A 19,051-nucleotide genomic window follows, 5' to 3' on the forward strand; every position below is an offset into this window, starting at 1 on the left:
GCTCTTCGTGAGATTCGTCGTTATCAGAAAAGCACCGAATTGTTAATTCGTAAATTGCCTTTCCAACGTTTAGTTCGTGAAATTGCTCAAGATTTCAAAACAGATTTGCGTTTCCAGAGCTCAGCTGTTATGGCGCTTCAAGAAGCAAGTGAAGCTTATTTGGTTGGCCTGTTTGAAGACACAAATTTGTGCGCCATCCATGCCAAACGTGTCACAATTATGCCAAAAGACATTCAATTGGCCAGACGCATCCGTGGCGAACGTGCTTAAATCATCGAGGTTAAAAAAAATATTCAACGGTCCTTTTCAGGACCACAAAATATTTAAAAGAGATATAAATGAATTTTAATTCAATCTAGTAATTACGTACCTATCGATTTCCACGATTTTTTTTTTATTTTAGGTAGAAAGATAATGTGATAATTTACTTTGAAGGCAAATTTTGAAAATGTTATTGCTTGCTTTCTATGCATAGTTTTTATCATACAAATGAAAATATTTATACCTACGCAAGCCAATGCTCGAAAATTTATGAATTTTGTTTTTCTTTTTTAATTATAGTTATTTTATAAGGCATTGCTTCTTTTTTTTATGTCTGAAGGCAAATTTTCAAGTAAGAATTTTTTTCTATGTACAGCTTTTTGTAATACTCGTAAAAATGTGAATTTGTCTACTAAGCAAGTCAATACTCGAAAATGTTTGAGTTTTGTGTGTTTTAATTTTTAATATTTCAATGATGTATTTTATAAGTCTATGCTTTGTTTTTTTTTTATATATCTGAAGGCAAATTTTGAAGCAAGAAAGTTTTTTTTTCAATGTACAGATTTTTGTAATACAAATGTGAATTTGTAAACCTTGGCAAGCGAATATTCGATAGTTTATGAGTTTTGATTGCTTGATTATTTGTTTAAATTTTTGGTATTTTAATGTTTGTTATGGATTAAATATTTAATATTTATGAACAAAATAATATAAATATAGTTTTTCATTTGTTTTCTTGCTTGGGATAATGTTTAACAAATTTTCTAAGAAAAAGTCACAGCCTAGGGAAAAAATGCTACGCGTTTCATTACCCATATTGTTTTAATTTTATTAAAAAGAAATTAAGTAAGAATTTGATGAAATTTTTAGTTATTTAGTTTAAATAAACTATCAGCTTTATGTTAAAAATAATTTCAAGCTGAAAATATGTTTAATTTATTAAATATAAACATTCTTGTTGGTAAGTATTAAAAAAATACCACCAAACATTTACTTTAATTGTTATTAATGCATTGATAGATAGTGTTTTTTCAATCAAATTATTTATTAAATTATCTATTATTATTGTAAGAATAAATTTTGTCAATTGTTTTATAATATTTAGGTCGAAAAGACGTAAATTTTTGAAGTTTTAAGAGGAAACTAAGTTGCAAAAGTGTACAAATTATGTACAAAATGAATTTTTTGTATACCTTCGCTCTCTTTGATTCTCATTTAGCCGTTTCTGTAGGTGCGGATTTGGCGCAATTTTAACAAAAACGTGTTTCTATTTCTTAAAATTGTGCTCTAAAGTGATTAATAATAGTGAATTCAAAATGGCAGATACTGTAGCTACGTCTCCTGCAATCGTTGCGGAAAAAAAACCAAAAAAAGCTGCCGCCGCAAGTGGGTCAAAAAAACCAAAATCGGCACCAACTCATCCTCCGACTCAGCAAATGGTGGATGCGGCAATTAAAACATTGAAAGATCGCGGTGGTTCTTCCCTTTTGGCAATCAAAAAATATATTGCTGCTACTTACAAAGTTGATGTACAAAAACTTGCTCCGTTTATAAAAAAATATTTAAAAGGTGCTGTAATAAGTGGTAAATTAGTGCAAACCAAAGGAAAAGGAGCTGCGGGTTCTTTTAAATTATCGCCTAGTGCCAACAAGGAACCAAAGGCCAAGTCTGCTGAGAAGAAAAAATCTGCCGCCAAACCAAAAGCTGCCGCTGCTGGTGACAAAAAATTAAAAAAAGTGTCTGGTGAAAAGAAAGTAAAAAAAGTAGCCGCCACAACAAAAAAAAGTGCCAGTGCAGATAAAAAGAAGGTGGAAAAACCAAAAGTGAAAAGTGTTAAAAAAACGAGTGCAGTTAAGGCAAAGCCAACAAAAGCAAAGGCAGCCGCGCCTAAACCTAAAGTGCCAAAAGCAAAATCAGCCACAGCAGCAGCCAAGCCAAAAAAGGCAGTCGCTGTTAAAAAGGCAAAGAAGTAAAATTTCCATTTCAATGAAAAACAAAGTTGAAATCAAAACAAAAATCCACAGTCCTTTTCAGGGCTACAAAAAATATACTAAAATGAGATATAAAAACTTTTTTTTTTTAATTTTTTATTAAAAAGGAGGGAGAATTTTTGGACTATCTCGATGATAGCGTTGAGATGCGATGGGCTGGTGGAGCAACGGCGACGGGATAAGTGGTGAAGTGGCTGGATGCGATGCGACGTCGCCGCGCGGCCGGCGCGCGCTGTCGCCGCTACGGGACTACCACTACTGAACAAACGGAAACGTATTTTGTTTTGCATTTATTTTCGCGCTTTTTTGTTCTACAGAAAATACTTTTTTTAATGAAATAGGTATTGCAAATGCAAACTTCATTTATTTGTATTCATATGTTTTTCTCATTGGGCAGAAAGAAAGGAAATATCAATACAAATAAATAATATATTTTTGCGCCTATTTTCTTACTACAGCTGCTAGGCACGATGCGATTTGTCTGGGCGAGACTGAACAACCGAAAACGTATTTAGTTTTGCATTTATTTTCGTCCTTTTTTTGTTCTACAGAAAATAGTTTTTTTATGAAATAGGTATTCAAAAGCAAACTTAATTTATTTGTATTCATATGTATTTCTCATTGGGCAGAAAGAAAGGAAATATCAATACAAATAAATAATATATATTTTTGCGCCTATTTTCTAACTACAGCTACTAGGTACGATGCGATATGTATGGGCGAGACTGTACTGTTTATTTTCTACTTTTTTGTGATTGGACGCGATGCGATGCCTTCAACAATAAATATCTTTCATAGAAAATACTTTTACTATCAAATAAGACAACAACATATTTTTCTTTTTTTGCATTTCTCTAATACCTACGTAATTATTGAAATGTTTCCACGCTATGTGACTGTACACGATGCGTAGAAAAATACAAACGAAATACTTTGGCAAAATGTAGGTATTTGTTTTCATGTATTTTTATGGACTAGACGCGACATGACGTATACCTGCAACAATTTACAAAATTCTTAAACAAAATATCAAGAGTTTTGTATTTTATTTCAGGAATTACATATGTTTTTCATATATTTTTATCGACTGGACGCGACATGACGCATTCCTGCAACAAATAAAAAAATTCTTACACAATTTATCAAGAGTTTTGTATTTCTTTTCATAGAAATTACATATATTTTCATATATTTTTATCGACTGGACGCGACATGAAGTATATCCGCAACAATTAAGAAAATTCTTAAACAAAATATCAAGAGTGTTGTATTTCTTTTCATAGAAATTACATACGTACATCTGACATCAAAAAACACAAACAAATTTAATTCTCTAATATTTTATACCTAGATGTTTTTGCGACGCTACGTGACTGTACACATAGCGACATAACTGGACACGATGGGTAGAACAATACAAACAAAATTTATATTTTTTTGTTTTTAGTTGACTCGGCATGATACACGTCGTGTCTGGAACAATCAACAAAAGTAAGTTTTGTATTTCTTTTCATAGAAAATATATTTTGTAATCAAAAATTAAAACAAAAAACAATATGTATTCCACAGGCAAAGAAAACATACATTTCTTTAAATTCTCTAGTTTCTTATTAAAAATTTTGTGACGCTTCGAGACTGTACTCGATGCGTAGAACAATAAAAAAAATCTTAAACAAAATAACAAGAATTTTGTATTTCTTTTCATAGAAATTACATACATCTGACATCAAAAAACACAAACAAATTTAATTCTCTAATATTTTATAGATATTTTTGTGACGCTACGTGACTGTACACTGTACACATAGCGACATAACTGGACACGATGGGTAGAACAAAACAAACAAAATTATTTAATAAAATGTATTTTTTGTATGTTTTTCGTTTCTACTTGACTCGGCACGATACACGTGGTTCTGGAACAATTAACAGAACTAACTTTTGTATTTCTTTTGATAGAAAATATATTTTCTAATCAAAAATCACAAAGAAAAACAAAATAGATTCATAAAATCATTCCACAGGCAAAAAAAATATATGTATATACCTTTCTTCTCAAATCTCTAGTTTCTTATTAAAACTTTTGCGACGCTTCGAGACTGTACACGATGCGTAGAACAATAAAAAAAATGTTTGTGTTTCTATTGGACGCGACATGATTCACGTGGCGTCTGGAACAATTTACAAAATTTATTTTTTTCATAGAAAATACTCTTACAATCACAAATAAAAATATTTATTTAACGAATTTTTCCGCAGGTAGAAAAAAAAATATATTTTTTTGTCAATTCTCTAATCTCTTATTGATATTTTTGCGGCCCTGAAAAGGGCCATTTTTGAAGAAATTAAATAAAAAAAAATTACTTCAATCACAAATAAAAATATTTATTTAACGAATTTTTCCGCAGGTAGAAAAAATATTTTTTTTTCAATTCTCTAATCTCTTATTGATATTTTTGCGGCCCTGAAAAGGGCCATTTTTGAAGAAATTCAATAAAAAAAAAATTACTTCGAGCTTGTGTATTTGGTAACCGCCTTTGTTCCTTCACTAACAGCATGCTTGGCTAGTTCACCAGGCAACAACAATCGCACGGCAGTCTGGATTTCCCGACTTGTGATTGTTGAACGCTTGTTGTAGTGAGCTAAGCGAGAGGCTTCAGCAGCAATTCTTTCGAAGATGTCGTTCACAAAACTATTCATGATGCTCATGGCCTTCGATGAAATTCCAGTGTCAGGATGAACTTGCTTCAAAACTTTGTAAATGTAGATTGCGTAGCTTTCCTTCCTCTTGCGCTTCTTCTTCTTATCGGTCTTGGTGATATTTTTTTGTGCCTTTCCGGCTTTTTTAGCTGCTTTACCACTAGTTTTTGGCGGCATTTTATTTTTATAATTCACTTCACTTTCACTATTAACGAACTGCACACAATGACGACTGAACGAGAACTGTGAATTTTTCTGAAAAACTCACGAATTATATTGTCTCTTTCCACAACGGCTTTCTAAGGCCACAACCCTCTTTTTTCTGTGTGCGAGCATACGAAAATTTAGATAAAAGACAGCGCACAGTTCGAAAATTTTGTCATTCTACAGTGTGCAGTGATACAGTGAACAGTGAAATAGTGAGCTCTCTTGTGTTTTTTCTTTTGTAAAAAATATTTAAAAAACAATAATATAAAATGTCTGGTCGTGGTAAAGGTGGAAAAGTGAAGGGAAAGGCAAAGTCCCGCTCTAATCGTGCTGGATTACAATTCCCTGTTGGTCGTATTCATCGTCTGCTGCGAAAGGGAAACTATGCTGAGCGCGTCGGAGCCGGTGCCCCTGTGTATTTGGCAGCTGTGATGGAATATTTGGCGGCAGAAGTCTTGGAATTGGCGGGAAATGCTGCTCGTGACAACAAAAAAACTAGAATTATTCCCCGCCATTTGCAATTGGCTATTCGGAACGACGAGGAATTGAATAAATTACTTTCTGGAGTCACAATCGCACAAGGAGGTGTTCTTCCAAATATTCAAGCTGTTTTGTTGCCAAAGAAGACAGAGAAAAGTGCTTAAATCTATGTAGTGACAGCAAACAAAAAAAAAACCGTCCTTTTCAGGACGACAAATAATTTCTATTAAGAGATGTGTATATTTTTCATTTTTTTTATATATTTTAAAATACGAAGAAGAAGAAACCAACAAACAAATGTTTTTTCTTTCTTTGCAAAAAGAAATATTTGTTTGTATCCAATCCGTAAAGCAACACATTTTTTTTTTCAAAGAAGAAGAAACCAAACAAATGTTTTTTCTTCCTTTGCAAAAAGAAATATTTGTTCGTATCCAATCCGTAAAGCAACAAAACATTTTTTTTTCAGTTCGGAAAAAATATTTTTTATTTTTTTTTTTTCAAAGAAATAGAAACCAACAAACATGTTTTTTTCTTTCTTGGGAAAAAGAAATATTTGTTCGTATGCAATTCTAATTTCTGTTAAAAGATGTGGTTATTTTTCAATTTCTTGTAGGTATATAGCAATTTTAAAATATTCTGGTACGAAGAAAAAGAAATATTTGTTCGTATCCAATCCGTAAAGCAACAAAACATTTTTTTTTCAGTTCGGAAAAAATATTTTTTATTTTTTTTCAAAGAAAAAGAAACCAACAAACAAAAAATGTTTTTTTCTTCCTCTGCAAAAAGAAATATTTGTTCGTATCCAATAATTTCTATTAAGAGATGTGTTTATTTTTCAATTTTTTGTATATATTCTAAAATATTCTCGTACGAAGAAAAAGAAAGCAACAAACAAATGTTTTTTCTTCCTTTGGAAAAAGAAATATTTGTTCGTATCCAATCCGTAAAGCAGCAAAAAAAAAAAAATTTTTCTACGGAAAAAAGAATAAAATATGCAAAGCAACAAAAAAAATTTCAGAAAAAGGAATTTTATTTAATTTTTGTTTCCATTTCGAAAAAAGAATAATACAAGGAATAAAATATGTTTTTGCGACTAAAGCAAAAAAAAAAATTTTTCACAAAAAGGAATTTTATTTTATGTTTCCATTTCAAAAAAAATATTTTGGTACAAAAAAGTAAGTAAATTAGCAAAATAATTTTTTTTGATAATCATCAGGTATTTAGTATATACATACATATATTCATTGGCAAATGAAAAAAAATTAGGTATTTTGTTCGTCAACGGTGTATGATTTCTATTTTCAATCTCTTTTATATTTAATTGTGGTCCTGAAAAGGACCGATTGTTTGTTTCGAATAAAATTCTTAACCTCCGAAACCGTAAAGAGTACGCCCTTGTCTCTTCAAAGCGTAAACTACATCCATAGCTGTAACTGTCTTACGCTTAGCGTGTTCGGTGTAAGTAACGGCATCTCGGATAACATTTTCCAGAAAAACTTTCAACACTCCACGTGTTTCTTCGTAAATCAAACCAGAAATACGTTTTACACCTCCACGACGAGCCAATCGACGAATTGCTGGTTTCGTGATTCCTTGAATGTTATCACGCAATACCTTACGATGCCGCTTAGCTCCGCCTTTGCCCAAACCTTTTCCTCCTTTACCACGACCAGTCATTTTTATTTATTTAATTAAAAAAACACTTAAACTGAACTAGAGAACTGCACTGCACAAGAGTCACTGTTAAACTGTGGCTCTTCGCTCGAAATACCACAAGTATTTATACTTATTTTTCATAACAATTCTTAATTTTGATTGGCCAAATAAATCGACAACGAAAATGAAAAAAACAGTCGAACGGAAACATGAATAGCCAATTTAATGACTTAAACAGAAATCTACATTCGATTTTTCTAAAAAAATTGTGAACAAAAGTGTTGTGTTTATTAGTGAAGTGAAAAAAAGTGAAATCATGGCTCGTACAAAGCAAACTGCCCGTAAATCGACTGGTGGAAAAGCCCCACGTAAGCAACTGGCAACAAAGGCAGCTCGTAAAAGTGCTCCAGCAACAGGAGGTGTAAAGAAACCACATCGTTATCGTCCTGGAACAGTGGCTCTTCGTGAGATTCGTCGTTATCAGAAAAGCACCGAATTGTTAATTCGTAAATTGCCTTTCCAACGTTTAGTTCGTGAAATTGCTCAAGATTTCAAAACAGATTTGCGTTTCCAGAGCTCAGCTGTTATGGCGCTTCAAGAAGCAAGTGAAGCTTATTTGGTTGGCCTGTTTGAAGACACAAATTTGTGCGCCATCCATGCCAAACGTGTCACAATTATGCCAAAAGACATTCAATTGGCCAGACGCATCCGTGGCGAACGTGCTTAAATCATCGAGGTTAAAAAAAATATTCAACGGTCCTTTTCAGGACCACAAAATATTTAAAAGAGATATAAATGAATTTTAATTCAATCTAGTAATTACGTACCTATCGATTTCCACGATTTTTTTTTTATTTTAGGTAGAAAGATAATGTGATAATTTACTTTGAAGGCAAATTTTGAAAATGTTATTGCTTGCTTTCTATGCATAGTTTTTATCATACAAATGAAAATATTTATACCTACGCAAGCCAATGCTCGAAAATTTATGAATTTTGTTTTTCTTTTTTAATTATAGTTATTTTATAAGGCATTGCTTCTTTTTTTTATGTCTGAAGGCAAATTTTCAAGTAAGAATTTTTTTCTATGTACAGCTTTTTGTAATACTCGTAAAAATGTGAATTTGTCTACTAAGCAAGTCAATACTCGAAAATGTTTGAGTTTTGTGTGTTTTAATTTTTAATATTTCAATGATGTATTTTATAAGTCTATGCTTTGTTTTTTTTTATATATCTGAAGGCAAATTTTGAAGCAAGAAAGTTTTTTTTTCAATGTACAGATTTTTGTAATACAAATGTGAATTTGTAAACCTTGGCAAGCGAATATTCGATAGTTTATGAGTTTTGATTGCTTGATTATTTGTTTAAATTTTTGGTATTTTAATGTTTGTTATGGATTAAATATTTAATATTTATGAACAAAATAATATAAATATAGTTTTTCATTTGTTTTCTTGCTTGGGATAATGTTTAACAAATTTTCTAAGAAAAAGTCACAGCCTAGGGAAAAAATGCTACGCGTTTCATTACCCATATTGTTTTAATTTTATTAAAAAGAAATTAAGTAAGAATTTGATGAAATTTTTAGTTATTTAGTTTAAATAAACTATCAGCTTTATGTTAAAAATAATTTCAAGCTGAAAATATGTTTAATTTATTAAATATAAACATTCTTGTTGGTAAGTATTAAAAAAATACCACCAAACATTTACTTTAATTGTTATTAATGCATTGATAGATAGTGTTTTTTCAATCAAATTATTTATTAAATTATCTATTATTATTGTAAGAATAAATTTTGTCAATTGTTTTATAATATTTAGGTCGAAAAGACGTAAATTTTTGAAGTTTTAAGAGGAAACTAAGTTGCAAAAGTGTACAAATTATGTACAAAATGAATTTTTTGTATACCTTCGCTCTCTTTGATTCTCATTTAGCCGTTTCTGTAGGTGCGGATTTGGCGCAATTTTAACAAAAACGTGTTTCTATTTCTTAAAATTGTGCTCTAAAGTGATTAATAATAGTGAATTCAAAATGGCAGATACTGTAGCTACGTCTCCTGCAATCGTTGCGGAAAAAAAACCAAAAAAAGCTGCCGCCGCAAGTGGGTCAAAAAAACCAAAATCGGCACCAACTCATCCTCCGACTCAGCAAATGGTGGATGCGGCAATTAAAACATTGAAAGATCGCGGTGGTTCTTCCCTTTTGGCAATCAAAAAATATATTGCTGCTACTTACAAAGTTGATGTACAAAAACTTGCTCCGTTTATAAAAAAATATTTAAAAGGTGCTGTAATAAGTGGTAAATTAGTGCAAACCAAAGGAAAAGGAGCTGCGGGTTCTTTTAAATTGTCGCCTAGTGCCAACAAGGAACCAAAGGCCAAGTCTGCTGAGAAGAAAAAATCTGCCGCCAAACCAAAAGCTGCCGCTGCTGGTGACAAAAAATTAAAAAAAGTGTCTGGTGAAAAGAAAGTAAAAAAAGTAGCCGCCACAACAAAAAAAAGTGCCAGTGCAGATAAAAAGAAGGTGGAAAAACCAAAAGTGAAAAGTGTTAAAAAAACGAGTGCAGTTAAGGCAAAGCCAACAAAAGCAAAGGCAGCCGCGCCTAAACCTAAAGTGCCAAAAGCAAAATCAGCCACAGCAGCAGCCAAGCCAAAAAAGGCAGTCGCTGTTAAAAAGGCAAAGAAGTAAAATTTCCATTTCAATGAAAAACAAAGTTGAAATCAAAACAAAAATCCACAGTCCTTTTCAGGGCTACAAAAAATATACTAAAATGAGATATAAAAACTTTTTTTTTTTAATTTTTTATTAAAAAGGAGGGAGAATTTTTGGACTATCTCGATGATAGCGTTGAGATGCGATGGGCTGGTGGAGCAACGGCGACGGGATAAGTGGTGAAGTGGCTGGATGCGATGCGACGCCGCCGCGCTGTCGCCGCTACGGGACTACCACTACTGAACAAACGAAAACGTATTTTGTTTTGCATTTATTTTCGCGCTTTTTTGTTCTACAGAAAATACTTTTTTTAATGAAATAGGTATTGCAAATGCAAACTTCATTTATTTGTATTCATATGTTTTTCTCATTGGGCAGAAAGAAAGGAAATATCAATACAAATAAATAATATATTTTTGCGCCTATTTTCTTACTACAGCTACTAGGCACGATGCGATTTGTCTGGGCGAGACTGAACAACCGAAAACGTATTTAGTTTTGCATTTATTTTCGTCCTTTTTTTGTTCTACAGAAAATAGTTTTTTTATGAAATAGGTATTCAAAAGCAAACTTAATTTATTTGTATTCATATGTATTTCTCATTGGGCAGAAAGAAAGGAAATATCAATACAAATAAATAATATATATTTTTGCGCCTATTTTCTAACTACAGCTACTAGGTACGATGCGATATGTATGGGCGAGACTGTACTGTTTATTTTCTACTTTTTTGTGATTGGACGCGATGCGATGCCTTCAACAATAAATATCTTTCATAGAAAATACTTTTACTATCAAATAAGACAACAACATATTTTTCTTTTTTTGCATTTCTCTAATACCTACGTAATTATTGAAATGTTTCCACGCTATGTGACTGTACACGATGCGTAGAAAAATACAAACGAAATACTTTGGCAAAATGTAGGTATTTGTTTTCATGTATTTTTATGGACTAGACGCGACATGACGTATACCTGCAACAATTTACAAAATTCTTAAACAAAATATCAAGAGTTTTGTATTTTATTTCAGGAATTACATATGTTTTTCATATATTTTTATCGACTGGACGCGACATGACGCATTCCTGCAACAAATAAAAAAATTCTTACACAATTTATCAAGAGTTTTGTATTTCTTTTCATAGAAATTACATATATTTTCATATATTTTTATCGACTGGACGCGACATGAAGTATATCCGCAACAATTAAGAAAATTCTTAAACAAAATATCAAGAGTGTTGTATTTCTTTTCATAGAAATTACATACGTACATCTGACATCAAAAAACACAAACAAATTTAATTCTCTAATATTTTATACCTAGATGTTTTTGCGACGCTACGTGACTGTACACATAGCGACATAACTGGACACGATGGGTAGAACAATACAAACAAAATTTATATTTTTTTGTTTTTAGTTGACTCGGCATGATACACGTCGTGTCTGGAACAATCAACAAAAGTAAGTTTTGTATTTCTTTTCATAGAAAATATATTTTGTAATCAAAAATTAAAACAAAAAACAATATGTATTCCACAGGCAAAGAAAACATACATTTCTTTAAATTCTCTAGTTTCTTATTAAAAATTTTGTGACGCTTCGAGACTGTACTCGATGCGTAGAACAATAAAAAAAATCTTAAACAAAATAACAAGAATTTTGTATTTCTTTTCATAGAAATTACATACATCTGACATCAAAAAACACAAACAAATTTAATTCTCTAATATTTTATAGATATTTTTGTGACGCTACGTGACTGTACACTGTACACATAGCGACATAACTGGACACGATGGGTAGAACAAAACAAACAAAATTATTTAATAAAATGTATTTTTTGTATGTTTTTCGTTTCTACTTGACTCGGCACGATACACGTGGTTCTGGAACAATTAACAGAACTAACTTTTGTATTTCTTTTGATAGAAAATATATTTTCTAATCAAAAATCACAAAGAAAAACAAAATAGATTCATAAAATCATTCCACAGGCAAAAAAAATATATGTATATACCTTTCTTCTCAAATCTCTAGTTTCTTATTAAAACTTTTGCGACGCTTCGAGACTGTACACGATGCGTAGAACAATAAAAAAAATGTTTGTGTTTCTATTGGACGCGACATGATTCACGTGGCGTCTGGAACAATTTACAAAATTTATTTTTTTCATAGAAAATACTCTTACAATCACAAATAAAAATATTTATTTAACGAATTTTTCCGCAGGTAGAAAAAAAAATATATTTTTTTGTCAATTCTCTAATCTCTTATTGATATTTTTGCGGCCCTGAAAAGGGCCATTTTTGAAGAAATTAAATAAAAAAAAATTACTTCAATCACAAATAAAAATATTTATTTAACGAATTTTTCCGCAGGTAGAAAAAATATTTTTTTTTCAATTCTCTAATCTCTTATTGATATTTTTGCGGCCCTGAAAAGGGCCATTTTTGAAGAAATTCAATAAAAAAAAAATTACTTCGAGCTTGTGTATTTGGTAACCGCCTTTGTTCCTTCACTAACAGCATGCTTGGCTAGTTCACCAGGCAACAACAATCGCACGGCAGTCTGGATTTCCCGACTTGTGATTGTTGAACGCTTGTTGTAGTGAGCTAAGCGAGAGGCTTCAGCAGCAATTCTTTCGAAGATGTCGTTCACAAAACTATTCATGATGCTCATGGCCTTCGATGAAATTCCAGTGTCAGGATGAACTTGCTTCAAAACTTTGTAAATGTAGATTGCGTAGCTTTCCTTCCTCTTGCGCTTCTTCTTCTTATCGGTCTTGGTGATATTTTTTTGTGCCTTTCCGGCTTTTTTAGCTGCTTTACCACTAGTTTTTGGCGGCATTTTATTTTTATAATTCACTTCACTTTCACTATTAACGAACTGCACACAATGACGACTGAACGAGAACTGTGAATTTTTCTGAAAAACTCACGAATTATATTGTCTCTTTCCACAACGGCTTTCTAAGGCCACAACCCTCTTTTTTCTGTGTGCGAGCATACGAAAATTTAGATAAAAGACAGCGCACAGTTCGAAAATTTTGTCATTCTACAGTGTGCAGTGATACAGTGAACAGTGAAATAGTGAGCTCTCTTGTGTTTTTTCTTTTGTAAAAAATATTTAAAAAACAATAATATAAAATGTCTGGTCGTGGTAAAGGTGGAAAAGTGAAGGGAAAGGCAAAGTCCCGCTCTAATCGTGCTGGATTACAATTCCCTGTTGGTCGTATTCATCGTCTGCTGCGAAAGGGAAACTATGCTGAGCGCGTCGGAGCCGGTGCCCCTGTGTATTTGGCAGCTGTGATGGAATATTTGGCGGCAGAAGTCTTGGAATTGGCGGGAAATGCTGCTCGTGACAACAAAAAAACTAGAATTATTCCCCGCCATTTGCAATTGGCTATTCGGAACGACGAGGAATTGAATAAATTACTTTCTGGAGTCACAATCGCACAAGGAGGTGTTCTTCCAAATATTCAAGCTGTTTTGTTGCCAAAGAAGACAGAGAAAAGTGCTTAAATCTATGTAGTGACAGCAAACAAAAAAAAAACCGTCCTTTTCAGGACGACAAATAATTTCTATTAAGAGATGTGTATATTTTTCATTTTTTTTATATATTTTAAAATACGAAGAAGAAGAAACCAACAAACAAATGTTTTTTCTTTCTTTGCAAAAAGAAATATTTGTTTGTATCCAATCCGTAAAGCAACACATTTTTTTTTCAAAGAAGAAGAAACCAAACAAATGTTTTTTCTTCCTTTGCAAAAAGAAATATTTGTTCGTATCCAATCCGTAAAGCAACAAAACATTTTTTTTTCAGTTCGGAAAAAATATTTTTTATTTTTTTTTTTTTCAAAGAAATAGAAACCAACAAACATGTTTTTTTCTTTCTTTGGAAAAAGAAATATTTGTTCGTATGCAATTCTAATTTCTGTTAAAAGATGTGGTTATTTTTCAATTTCTTGTAGGTATATAGCAATTTTAAAATATTCTGGTACGAAGAAAAAGAAATATTTGTTCGTATCCAATCCGTAAAGCAACAAAACATTTTTTTTTCAGTTCGGAAAAAATATTTTTTATTTTTTTTCAAAGAAAAAGAAACCAACAAACAAAAAATGTTTTTTTCTTCCTCTGCAAAAAGAAATATTTGTTCGTATCCAATAATTTCTATTAAGAGATGTGTTTATTTTTCAATTTTTTGTATATATTCTAAAATATTCTCGTACGAAGAAAAAGAAAGCAACAAACAAATGTTTTTTCTTCCTTTGGAAAAAGAAATATTTGTTCGTATCCAATCCGTAAAGCAGCAAAAAAAAAAAATTTTTCTACGGAAAAAAGAATAAAATATGCAAAGCAACAAAAAAAATTTCAGAAAAAGGAATTTTATTTAATTTTTGTTTCCATTTCGAAAAAAGAATAATACAAGGAATAAAATATGTTTTTGCGACTAAAGCAAAAAAAAAAATTTTTCACAAAAAGGAATTTTATTTTATGTTTCCATTTCAAAAAAAATATTTTGGTACAAAAAAGTAAGTAAATTAGCAAAATAATTTTTTTTGATAATCATCAGGTATATACATACATATATTCATTGGCAAATGAAAAAAAATTAGGTATTTTGTTCGTCAACGGTGTATGATTTCTATTTTCAATCTCTTTTATATTTAATTGTGGTCCTGAAAAGGACCGATTGTTTGTTTCGAATAAAATTCTTAACCTCCGAAACCGTAAAGAGTACGCCCTTGTCTCTTCAAAGCGTAAACTACATCCATAGCTGTAACTGTCTTACGCTTAGCGTGTTCGGTGTAAGTAACGGCATCTCGGATAACATTTTCCAGAAAAACTTTCAACACTCCACGTGTTTCTTCGTAAATCAAACCAGAAATACGTTTTACACCTCCACGACGAGCCAATCGACGAATTGCTGGTTTCGTGATTCCTTGAATGTTATCACGCAATACCTTACGATGCCGCTTAGCTCCGCCTTTGCCCAAACCTTTTCCTCCTTTACCACGACCAGTCATTTTTATTTATTTAATTAAAAAAACACTTAAACTGAACTAGAGAACTGCACTGCACAAGAGTCACTGTTAAACTGTGGCTCTTCGCTCGAAATACCACAAGTATTTATACTTATTTTTCATAACAATTCTTAATTTTGATTGGCCAAATAAATCGACAACGAAAATGAAAAAAACAGTCGAACGGAAACATGAATAGCCAATTTAATGACTTAAACAGAAATCTACATTCGATTTTTCTAAAAAAATTGTGAACAAAAGTGTTGTGTTTATTAGTGAAGTGAAAAAAAGTGAAATCATGGCTCGTACAAAGCAAACTGCCCGTAAATCGACTGGTGGAAAAGCCCCACGTAAGCAACTGGCAACAAAGGCAGCTCGTAAAAGTGCTCCAGCAACAGGAGGTGTAAAGAAACCACATCGTTATCGTCCTGGAACAGTGGCTCTTCGTGAGATTCGTCGTTATCAGAAAAGCACCGAATTGTTAATTCGTAAATTGCCTTTCCAACGTTTAGTTCGTGAAATTGCTCAAGATTTCAAAACAGATTTGCGTTTCCAGAGCTCAGCTGTTATGGCGCTTCAAGAAGCAAGTGAAGCTTATTTGGTTGGCCTGTTTGAAGACACAAATTTGTGCGCCATCCATGCCAAACGTGTCACAATTATGCCAAAAGACATTCAATTGGCCAGACGCATCCGTGGCGAACGTGCTTAAATCATCGAGGTTAAAAAAAATATTCAACGGTCCTTTTCAGGACCACAAAATATTTAAAAGAGATATAAATGAATTTTAATTCAATCTAGTAATTACGTACCTATCGATTTCCACGATTTTTTTTTTATTTTAGGTAGAAAGATAATGTGATAATTTACTTTGAAGGCAAATTTTGAAAATGTTATTGCTTGCTTTCTATGCATAGTTTTTATCATACAAATGAAAATATTTATACCTACGCAAGCCAATGCTCGAAAATTTATGAATTTTGTTTTTCTTTTTTAATTATAGTTATTTTATAAGGCATTGCTTCTTTTTTTTATGTCTGAAGGCAAATTTTCAAGTAAGAATTTTTTTCTATGTACAGTTTTTTGTAATACTCGTAAAAATGTGAATTTGTCTACTAAGCAAGTCAATACTCGAAAATGTTTGAGTTTTGTGTGTTTTAATTTTTAATATTTCAATGATGTATTTTATAAGTCTATGCTTTGTTTTTTTTTATATATCTGAAGGCAAATTTTGAAGCAAGAAAGTTTTTTTTTCAATGTACAGATTTTTGTAATACAAATGTGAATTTGTAAACCTTGGCAAGCGAATATTCGATAGTTTATGAGTTTTGATTGCTTGATTATTTGTTTAAATTTTTGGTATTTTAATGTTTGTTATGGATTAAATATTTAATATTTATGAACAAAATAATATAAATATAGTTTTTCATTTGTTTTCTTGCTTGGGATAATGTTTAACAAATTTTCTAAGAAAAAGTCACAGCCTAGGGAAAAAATGCTACGCGTTTCATTACCCATATTGTTTTAATTTTATTAAAAAGAAATTAAGTAAGAATTTGATGAAATTTTTAGTTATTTAGTTTAAATAAACTATCAGCTTTATGTTAAAAATAATTTCAAGCTGAAAATATGTTTAATTTATTAAATATAAACATTCTTGTTGGTAAGTATTAAAAAAATACCACCAAACATTTACTTTAATTGTTATTAATGCATTGATAGATAGTGTTTTTTCAATCAAATTATTTATTAAATTATCTATTATTATTGTAAGAATAAATTTTGTCAATTGTTTTATAATATTTAGGTCGAAAAGACGTAAATTTTTGAAGTTTTAAGAGGAAACTAAGTTGCAAAAGTGTACAAATTATGTACAAAATGAATTTTTTGTATACCTTCGCTCTCTTTGATTCTCATTTAGCCGTTTCTGTAGGTGCGGATTTGGCGCAATTTTAACAAAAACGTGTTTCTATTTCTTAAAATTGTGCTCTAAAGTGATTAATAATAGTGAATTCAAAATGGCAGATACTGTAGCTACGTCTCCTGCAATCGTTGCGGAAAAAAAACCAAAAAAAGCTGCCGCCGCAAGTGGGTCAAAAAAACCAAAATCGGCACCAACTCATCCTCCGACTCAGCAAATGGTGGATGCGGCAATTAAAACATTGAAAGATCGCGGTGGTTCTTCCCTTTTGGCAATCAAAAAATATATTGCTGCTACTTACAAAGTTGATGTACAAAAACTTGCTCCGTTTATAAAAAAATATTTAAAAGGTGCTGTAATAAGTGGTAAATTAGTGCAAACCAAAGGAAAAGGAGCTGCGGGTTCTTTTAAATTGTCGCCTAGTGCCAACAAGGAACCAAAGGCCAAGTCTGCTGAGAAGAAAAAATCTGCCGCCAAACCAAAAGCTGCCGCTGCTGGTGACAAAAAATTAAAAAAAGTGTCTGGTGAAAAGAAAGTAAAAAAAGTAGCCGCCACAACAAAAAAAAGTGCCAGTGCAGATAAAAAGAAGGTGGAAAAACCAAAAGTGAAAAGTGTTAAAAAAACGAGTGCAGTTAAGGCAAAGCCAACAAAAGCAAAGGCAGCCGCGCCTAAACCTAAAGTGCCAAAAGCAAAATCAGCCACAGCAGCAGCCAAGCCAAAAAAGGCAGTCGCTGTTAAAAAGGCAAAGAAGTAAAATTTCCATTTCAATGAAAAACAAAGTTGAAATCAAAACAAAAATCCACAGTCCTTTTCAGGGCTACAAAAAATATACTAAAATGAGATATAAAAACTTTTTTTTTTTAATTTTTTATTAAAAAGGAGGGAGAATTTTTGGACTATCTCGATGATAGCGTTGAGATGCGATGGGCTGGTGGAGCAACGGCGACGGGATAAGTGGTGAAGTGGCTGGATGCGATGCGACGTCGCCGCGCGGCCGGCGCGCGCTGTCGCCGCTACGGGACTACCACTACTGAACAAACGGAAACGTATTTTGTTTTGCATTTATTTTCGCGCTTTTTTGTTCTACAGAAAATATTTTTTTTAATGAAATAGGTATTGCAAATGCAAACTTCATTTATTTGTATTCATATGTTTTTCTCATTGGGCAGAAAGAAAGGAAATATCAATACAAATAAATAATATATTTTTGCGCCTATTTTCTTACTACAGCTGCTAGGCACGATGCGATTTGTCTGGGCGAGACTGAACCACCGAAAACGTATTTAGTTTTGCATTTATTTTCGTCCTTTTTTTGTTCTACAGAAAATAGTTTTTTTATGAAATAGGTATTCAAAAGCAAACTTAATTTATTTGTATTCATATGTATTTCTCATTGGGCAGAAAGAAAGGAAATATCAATACAAATAAATAATATATATTTTTGCGCCTATTTTCTAACTACAGCTACTAGGTACGATGCGATATGTATGGGCGAGACTGTACTGTTTATTTTCTACTTTTTTGTGATTGGACGCGATGCGATGCCTTCAACAATAAATATCTTTCATAGAAAATACTTTTACTATCAAATAAGACAACAACATATTTTTCTTTTTTTGCATTTCTCTAATACCTACGTAATTATTGAAATGTTTCCACGCTATGTGACTGTACACGATGCGTAGAAAAATACAAACGAAATACTTTGGCAAAATGTAGGTATTTGTTTTCATGTATTTTTATGGACTAGACGCGACATGACGTATACCTGCAACAATTTACAAAATTCTTAAACAAAATATCAAGAGTTTTGTATTTTATTTCAGGAATTACATATGTTTTTCATATATTTTTATCGACTGGACGCGACATGACGCATTCCTGCAACAAATAAAAAAATTCTTACACAATTTATCAAGAGTTTTGTATTTCTTTTCATAGAAATTACATATATTTTCATATATTTTTATCGACTGGACGCGACATGAAGTATATCCGCAACAATTAAGAAAATTCTTAAACAAAATATCAAGAGTGTTGTATTTCTTTTCATAGAAATTACATACGTACATCTGACATCAAAAAACACA

The 19,051-nt window shown here is 31.7% G+C and overlaps 3 protein-coding genes across 3 annotated transcripts; all 3 read left to right on the top strand.

Annotated features, from left to right (window-relative positions):
- Positions 1-1,529: 1,529 nt before the first annotated feature.
- Positions 1,530-2,402, top strand: LOC129952031 (histone H1-like). The gene has a single exon (XM_056064453.1). The coding sequence runs from the start codon at positions 1,578-1,580 to the stop codon at positions 2,232-2,234; it is 657 nt and encodes a 218-aa protein (XP_055920428.1). The 5' UTR covers positions 1,530-1,577; the 3' UTR covers positions 2,235-2,402.
- A 6,879-nt stretch (positions 2,403-9,281) lies between these two features.
- LOC129951870 (histone H1-like) lies at positions 9,282-10,176 on the top strand. The gene has a single exon (XM_056064220.1). The coding sequence runs from the start codon at positions 9,329-9,331 to the stop codon at positions 9,983-9,985; it is 657 nt and encodes a 218-aa protein (XP_055920195.1). The 5' UTR covers positions 9,282-9,328; the 3' UTR covers positions 9,986-10,176.
- A 6,835-nt stretch (positions 10,177-17,011) lies between these two features.
- On the top strand, positions 17,012-17,821 carry LOC129951782 (histone H1-like). Its single transcript, XM_056064099.1, has one exon. It carries the CDS (start codon positions 17,059-17,061, stop codon positions 17,713-17,715), a length of 657 nt encoding a protein of 218 aa, XP_055920074.1. The 5' UTR covers positions 17,012-17,058; the 3' UTR covers positions 17,716-17,821.
- Positions 17,822-19,051: the final 1,230 nt, after the last annotated feature.

The sequence above is a fragment of the Eupeodes corollae genome, chromosome 3 (assembly GCF_945859685.1).
Source record: "Eupeodes corollae chromosome 3, idEupCoro1.1, whole genome shotgun sequence".
Taxonomy (NCBI): Eukaryota; Metazoa; Arthropoda; class Insecta; order Diptera; family Syrphidae; genus Eupeodes; species Eupeodes corollae.

Bases quoted from the DNA above. Each gene is read 5' to 3' on its own strand.
- LOC129952031 (XM_056064453.1), top strand. From the start codon at position 1,578: ATGGCAGATACTGTAGCTACGTCTCCTGCAATCGTTGCGGAAAAAAAA.
- LOC129951782 (XM_056064099.1), top strand. From the start codon at position 17,059: ATGGCAGATACTGTAGCTACGTCTCCTGCAATCGTTGCGGAAAAAAAA.
- LOC129951870 (XM_056064220.1), top strand. From the start codon at position 9,329: ATGGCAGATACTGTAGCTACGTCTCCTGCAATCGTTGCGGAAAAAAAA.